At 42.6% G+C, this 8,091-nt stretch overlaps 1 protein-coding gene across 1 annotated transcript in view; it reads right to left on the bottom strand.

Moving 5' to 3' along the window:
* Positions 1 to 5,488: 5,488 nt before the first annotated feature.
* The window catches only part of NXPH2 (neurexophilin 2), a 38,071-nt gene continuing 35,468 nt past the window's right edge, over positions 5,489 to 8,091 (bottom strand). The window contains exon 2 of the mRNA XM_057401817.1: positions 5,489 to 6,926. Coding sequence (XP_057257800.1) covers positions 6,183 to 6,926 — 744 coding nt within the window. The 3' untranslated portion in view covers positions 5,489 to 6,182. The remainder of the gene's footprint in view (positions 6,927 to 8,091) is intronic.

The following is an 8,091-nucleotide window of genomic DNA, read 5'->3' as shown; positions in this document are numbered from 1 at the left end:
CTATTCTTTTTCTTGCCAATTTGGAACCAATTATAATGTATCACCTTTCAGGAAGATCACCAGCTTATTTGGAGCTGTTAAGATAAAGTAGCCAAAGCTTAATTGACTACATAATAATGAAGGAGCCACATACTGTCTGGAAATGAGGCAAGAGAACAGAGAAATGGGGTTTGCATCCAAAGGGCTAAAACATAGAGCTGCCAGGGCAGATGTGCAGGATAATGATGGAAGTGTGAGATGCCAGTCTGCGCTCAAGTTGGTAATAAAACTGTCTCGTTTCCCAACAAGAGTTAAAGTTGGAGGGGCAAGGTGAGTGGTGGGATGTCTAAGAACATGTTTCAGATGCAACTTTTGCACAATTGCCTCTCTGTTGTGGCCATGCTCAGCTGCAGCTGTGTCCCCTGCTCTGAGGGCTCAGCCCTGAGTGAGAGCCCCAAGTCCTGCCAGAAGAGACCATGGTCTCCCTGTGTGCCAGCTCTGTTTCCCATGTTAGTCATTCCAGAGAACTGCAGAACGGTTTGGGTTGGAAGGGACCTTAAAGCTCATCCAGTTCCAACCCCCCTGCTGTGGGCAAGGACACCTTTCCCTAGACCAGGTTGCTCAAGGCCTGGTCCAACCTGGCCTTAAATACCACCAGGGATGGGGCAGGCACAACTTCTCTGGGCAGCCTGTGCCTCACATACCCTCACAGGGAAGAATTTCTTCCTTACATCTAATCAAAATCTACTGTCAGTTTAAAGCCATTCCCTTTTTAAATCTGGTTAGGAAAGGTAGTTGAGCCTCTTGACATAAGCAGAGAATTACTGAACATCTCTTCTCCCTCAGTATAATTCAGCTTCCCTTGTCTGGGTGAGGAATCACAGACGTGCATCTTCCTACAGTGAAGAGAATACATTCAAAAGTCCCTGAACTAATGGAATTTTTTTCTTCCCTGTTCTGACCTGAAAAAAACAAGAGAGCAGTGCAAGCAAACCTGTCAGACCTGGCTGGCTGTTTCACTGCTGTTGAATAGGAAGCTGTTGGTGCTTCTTTTGGAGTCTTGTTTTAGAGTCCTACCACTGTCTATGTAGGTAGCTTTTTTTTTTTTTTTCCCCCTGAAAAAAACCTGTTTTCCCATGAGCATTATGGCTTTTTAATTGGGGTGAAGCTGGTGCTGGATTTGAGCTGAGTTAAAGACTGAATTATGTCCTTGGAAAAGCATTTTCTGGTGACTCTTTCCCTTCAGAATTTAGTCTCGATGACTGGGGTTCTTGCTGGAGAGCACCAGCAACTGCAGGCTTGCTCCTGACTGAAAGCTCACAGGTATTATGGGCTGGAGAGTGGCCTGATGGGGATGGTTACAGTGGTCTCTGCAGAAAGAGGCTGCTGTACCGTGCTGCCGGCAGCATCCAGCAGTCTCCAGTCATCTTTCAGCCCTTCCGATTCCAGATCTGCTGATCTGCAGATCTGCTGATCTTGCTCAGCAGCCACCCCAGGTGAGGTGTGGTTTGACTGAAGCCGGGGCAATTCATGACAATTCAACTCTTCTGCAAAACCAGTCCCTTGGATCCCTTTTTTGTGGATCCGGTGTGTTCCTTCGCATGCAGCAAGCAGGGCTACACAGGCAATGGGGAGCTGCCTGGTGAGTTGTGGTTTAACTTCTCTTCACTAACTCCAGGGACCTGAATCGAGCAGGGATGTGATAAAACCTGTGATTTCTTTGGAAGTCTGTCGAGGGGATGACACTAACTGCTAGTGTTTTGTCTAACACAGTACAGACAATACTTCTCTCAGTACAGTTTGGTGCTAGTTGCCAGTATGTCGCTTTATTTCTTAGTTTTCAAACAAAGAAGGAGGCCGCTTCTGACGGATGCGTGCAAGAGGTGTTGGCAAAAGAGATGGGACTGGCAAACCTCAATTTTCAACAAGACACCCAACAGCTAAAAATCTACTTGATTACCATGTGTTTCATTGAGCTACTTTGTATATTGTGACTTGTTTTTGTCTTTTCAACTGTGCATATTTGAATAGGGACAGTGGAAATGATGGATCATTATTATACTATAAATAAAACATTATCCAGGTTACGCTAGTCAGCAGAGCATAAAACAAATAGCAAATTCTCATGTCCTTGAATTAACAGAAAGCAGCACAGGATGCTGATGTGCACTGAACACCTTCACCTAGCTGCTATGAGAGTTTTACCAGTGGTATCGGGATTATTCAGGGGTTTGGTCTTTTAGCACTGCCTTGTAAATCCTCCCTAAAAAGAAAATGTAGCGACCCTAGGGAGCTCACAGCAAACAATGCTCGGCTTTTTGCCTTTTTCCTGCCTTGCTTACTGCCGTAGCAGCTGCTTGATGTAAGAGCCTGGGAATTGCCACAGGCAGCAAGGCCAGGGAAGTGCCCTGGCTCCCAGCGCAACATCGCAGCACTGCAATGATGGGAGAGGCCAAGGAGCTTGCAGCAGGATCCAACCACAGGCAAGGGTTACAATGAGATGAAGAGGCTCCCGATCCAAGGCATGAAATTCTTGAGGGGAAAAAGGAAAGAACGCCCTCAAACTAAGTTAGTTCCCTGCTCCAGTTGAAATGACTAAAAAAGCTAGCACTCATGTGCATGTGGTTCCTACAGCACTGTGCAGTGTGCTGCCTCAAGCATGAGTGCCAATGCTTATGTGAATTAGCTTTTTATTGGGACTTTTTATATGTATATCCATGGGATGGGAAAAGCAATAGGAAGTGTATTTAGTAAGGAGTTTAAATGCATATTGCATTTGCTATGCATGCATGCACAACTATACTGTTGAGATTTGGATTAAATTGAAGACGTATATTAAACTGAAACATGTATATTAAAAACTTTCAGATTAAGTTGCTGTGGTTATAAGTCATTATTGTCCACTTGGGACACTTCCAGAAAATGTTATTTAATCTTCCAGATTTTTACTTTAAAATCCTTTGAGTAAGAGTCGTGTGAGGAAGAATCCCTGAAACTTGTCTAAAATGAGTCACCTGTTCCACAGGAAAATGGTGGGGGGGTCTGTTTTGTTGATTGGTTTTGGTTGTTGTTTTATTCTAATGGCCTATTCTGTGTGAAATTAATTCAAATTTAATTCTGTTTACATGGGCAGTGTAAAATTTGACCTTATGAAGTCTGCCCTTCTATTCATTACATTGTATTTTGCTTACATGCAAGTAACTTCTTTAATGTGATTTTGACTGCAGTCAAGATTGTGGGGTTTTTGCGGTGTTTTTCTTAAAATTGATCAGAAAAAAGCATTCCAGGTTGGGGGTTTCTTAAGCTTAAGGTATTGTGATAGGAAAAAAGTGTGGTGGTGAGGAGAAGGAGCAAGCCTTGGTACCAAACCCCTCCTGCTGTAGCTGCTAGCCCCTGCCTTGTGCTGGGGCTTGGAGCAAGGTGCAGGCTTCTCCCATTGCCCCCGCTCCAAGTGCTGGAAAACTGGTCAGATGCTGCTGCCGAGGTTAAGTTCTCCCTGGGAAAACATTCGGACTATGCTAAAGCACCCACTAAGTCTCCAAAGGCAGCCCCTCCTTCCTGTGCGCCATTGCCTTTGCAGCCTCAGCAAACCTCAGCTTTTGCTGAACTGTTCCGGGTTTGCTGGGTGCGGAGGGACCCAAGCACATTTGGTGGTGGTGGCTCCTCTGTCAGGAGGTTTGGGAGCAGGAAACTCCTTGGTGGGACTTAGATGACAGCTCTTCCCAGTGCTCTGCTGGAAGATGGGTCCAGGTTCACCATCTCCTGCTGTAGAGGGCTCTGTTTCTCTGCTGCTGCCCATACCCAACACTGCCCCAGTGGTGTGGCACCAGCCTGAGCCTCACTTGAAGAGCCTGAGAATTGTTTTAAGTCAAAAGCTGCCAGGCGGATGCATGTTGTTTTCCTGTTCAAGAAGCTCAGTGTTAAACCTGTTAAAATACTTGGCCCTTGATCCCTAGAAGCCTTTCCATGTGGATCCCCAGGTAGCCCAGGCTCTCTGGGTGTTTACAGAGTGGTGTGTGTTTGCTCAAGGCCCTGGTCTGTCTTCCTGAGGTCTGGAAAGCTCAACCTGGGATGTGGCTGTGCTTCAGTGAAGGGATGTCTGTGCCGGAGGATGATAACTTGGAGCAAGGGCTGAATCAGCAGCGTGCCGCTGCCTCTCCCAGCGTTTCCTAATTTAGACTAACCCCTTCACTTCTAATGCACCCTGCACAATTACTAAACAGTTCGTGACTTTGTCAAAACATACACTTAATTTGTCAAATATGAAATGCTATTGAACCTACTCTGCCTAGGCTTGTAGCACAGTGCACTTAGCGCATACTTAATCTCCTAGAAAAACAAATGGGGAAAAATGTTACAGTGCCTTAGTTTTACTTTGTCTTTAATATATATATACGTGTGTGCATATGTATATACACACAACATTTAAGAAAAAACATTAAAAATCAAGTATGCCACGAGCAAGTGCCAGATTTAGCAAACTCTCTTTATTTACATACAAATACATGTACACATGTATTCTGTATATGTACACATATTTAAGAGTATATACATACATAATTTCCACATTCTCTACAATAAACAGCATGTAGGGTTTTCTTTTAATTGCCTACAGTTCTGAGTAAAAACAGATGGCAATAAAACCATGGCTTACAGCTAAATTACAAAAGCACCAACCACTGAACTCATTGCAATAAATCCGAGCTTATATACAGCCAGGACGAGGGCACACTATACAGAATACAAAGTAGACTATCTTGTAGGAATTGATAGTAACAGACAAACTAAAAACCAGCATTTAGACCAAGACAGACTCTGTATAAAATAAGATGAAGGAAAACATTTAGATTATTGATCAAACTAAACCACACATTTAGATTTGTCACCTAAAGAGAAAAACAGATTAGCCAGTTACTCATCTATTTTTAATAGTAATTAATTAATTATTTATTTTGTATGAGTCTTTACCAAGGAAATCAGAGTTAATCTCACAAGTGAGTCCTCCCACGCTGTCACAGGCATTTCTGGGTGTGCACCACTTAAATGAAGTATTTTAATAATCCTTCAGCTGTATGTAATACTGAATATTTTTATACTGATAGTAATTGTCTGATATGTGCTTTAGGAGGTGAAGGTGCACAGACTGTTGTTTTTTCTGTTTACTTGTCATTGCTTATATTTTGATTTAATTGCAATGCAACGCTAAGGAAGACAACTGGATGCTATTAAGCAGAAAGCTTGTCGCTGTTTGGATATTGCCCTTAAGCTGTGATGTATTATCCTTGCTGCAACACAGTGCTAAGAGGGCTAGACAGCAAAATAATTGCTTCCTGTACATGGAAACCAGTCCCTGCCATAATTTTCAGACTTAAACAGAGATTCTCTTTTTCCAAGGTAAGTGTATTCTCTATCACTGCAACACTTGTACTGGTGTAAATGTAAACAGTGGAGAAGAATCGAAATCGAAACGAAATCGTGGAGAAGATTTCGAAACGAATTGGAACAGTGGAGAAGAATCACCAGAGGTGATGCACACCAAACCTGCACACCTGGTGGGTCTGATAAACTAAAGCTCATCAATGTCTAATTACATCATTGCATATCCACAGGTAAGAAGGCTGAAGGAAGAACTACCCGCTCTTCAATTAATACGTACAACTACTGCAACTCATAAAAATGCAGATTCCTTTCCTTTTTTTGTCCCAGAAATAGCATTTTCTCCTAGTATTTGGACTTGATTCCTTGAGCCCTGTGTAACATTCTTTATTAACTTAGTGGGAGATCTGTTTATTTGGATTTTGTATATAAGCATGTGAGAGTCTGCTTCATCATTTCTTCTTTATGTCATCATCTGATGTCCCCAGTGAGAAACAGGATCCAATGCAAGTAAAAGACATCTCTGCCATCAAGTCTAGTTTACAAAACTGGTTTTCAAGATCAATGTTCACGACAGACAGAATTCTGTTTGAATTTTGTCATGGGTCTGCCTGGTAGTTCCCTTATTAATGAGGAGAGCCAAAATGCAAGAGTCTCAAAGGAAAATGATTGTTACCTAAACAGTATGATTATCTACGATACAGCACAAACACCACTACAGTTTTTAAGGATTTTTTAACCTGTTAGGAAAACATGTTCTTGTCCAAAAGGTTAATGGAAATGCGTGTTTTTGAGTGATGCTGTATCTCTAGTTACCCACAACCGCATCAGCCAGAAGACAAGTACGGAGTCTCACTATGGTAATTATAATCAGGACAGACCTTTTGCACCAGTTTGTAATCTACGCTGTAGAAAGCAATGTAGATGCAGATAACTTTAAAGGGTTTGGAACACAACCAGGAGACATGGCTTTGAGTCTGCTCTTGGTAGCAGATCTTTGAAGGATCAAAATTGCACAAGGCAGTTTTTTTAGCGCGGTCTGTTTTTTCATACTCGATTCGGCAGTTGAAGGACTTGGATTCCTTGGTCTCCAGTGTTGACTGTGGAGATGATTCAAACTCAACCACCTTAGAAGGTGGCACCAGGCTTACAGAAACATTTCCTAAACCTGTGGAGTTATGTCGGAAATAAACACTGAAGGTCCCATTGCCGTGATCGACAATCTTCCCTGTGATGAGGAGGTTCAGCTTAACAGTTTTGATGTTAGAGTGGAAGTCGCCCCATCCGAACATTTTCTTGAATTTCCCAGTTTTTACTATAGGTCTGCGTTTAGTTCGTGTGAGGGATTCCTGAACCTCTGTGATATTGGACAACCAATCCCAGAAGTTTTCTATACTGTCCGAGTAGGACACCTGGCCATGTTTCAGTACTGGAGATGGCTTAACAAACAGACGTAAAGGATTGATGATCCTGGAATGGACCACGTTGTCAACGAGTGTCTCTGCAGCATCCTTGTCTTCCCAGTCCAGCACGTCTGTGGCTTGTACGACTCGATTAGTGTCACAAAATACCTGTTTCAAAGCAGAAAGAAAGAGTTGTATAAAACTATCAAGACACTAGAGGAGCCATTAATACTTATTTTTACACCAGCAGCATCTGAACTAGTCCAGCACCATCTTCTGCCCCATGAAAGCTCAAGAATTTTACTCAAAATAGCTGACAGAAGATGCAAAAAGCTCAGCAGGAGCTGTCCACTGGCACAAATGGATAAATCTCTGGACAGGTTGCAGGCTGTGATGTGCAGGAGCAGACATCCTCTGTTTGCACATTTGTTAAATAGAAAGATACCCACAGAAGCAGGAAAATCTGAAAGCAAAGTGGCACCTCTGCTGAGAGATGGGAGTGAAACAGATCCAGCAGCATTTCCCATTCCCCTTTTCTTTTTCTCTTCTCTTAACCTGTCAACTGGTTTAAGCTTAAAATCCTGCCTTGCTCAGTTGCTTCTGGTATTGCATTTGTGTACTAAACTTTTTATAGTACTTTTGTCTTTCCTGGTGTTGCCTCTTCCATTTTTCCCAACTTAACATGCCCATTTGTACTTTAATTTGAGACTGACATCAAAGGTAATCATATTTTTGGTGTCCTGGCTTCAGTTGCTAAGCTGCCTGCATTTAGCCAGGCCCAGCCTTCAAGAAGCTCTGAGCAATCCCAGCCATATCACATATCTCACTATTCAGAAATGTGACGAGACCAAGCTAAGTCTGATACAAAATTGTCTATAATTGGAAAGCAAGTAATTACTTCTGTTAGCAACAGAACAGCGTCAGATTTCAGAGTGAAACATTGAAAGTAAGCAGCAGACTTCCAATTTAAGGTAGAGAGACACTGCTTGTGTATGTTCTTCCTGCATGATGGGGGAGTCCTGTTGAAAATGCAGAATGCTCAGGAGGTCAGAAGCAGAATCCTTATTTCAGCAGGCTAGAGATGACCGTATAACTTTTCCTGTTTAATTCCTTTAAGGGTTGACTGTAAGTTTCGGATAATGGCTTTTCAGGATTTGCACTCTTCAGGACTGCCTTACGCTACCATCCTAATGTATAGAGAAAAACTTTTTCAGCTGCAATTATTCTTACAAAATGTGTGAAGAGAATGAAAAGGCACTTAAAATGGAAAGAAGGCACTGCTCTCATCCTCAGTGAGAAATTGCTGCTGCCTCTTCCTCCTGGCCAAATGCTG

The sequence above is a fragment of the Pezoporus wallicus genome, unplaced genomic scaffold (assembly GCF_028554395.1).
Source record: "Pezoporus wallicus isolate ANWC-B61680 ecotype Strahan unplaced genomic scaffold, APGP_CSIRO_Pwel_v1 contig_865, whole genome shotgun sequence".
Taxonomy (NCBI): Eukaryota; Metazoa; Chordata; class Aves; order Psittaciformes; family Psittacidae; genus Pezoporus; species Pezoporus wallicus.
Note: the sequence above shows the minus strand (reverse complement) of the source record. Positions and strands in the feature narration are given on the sequence as shown.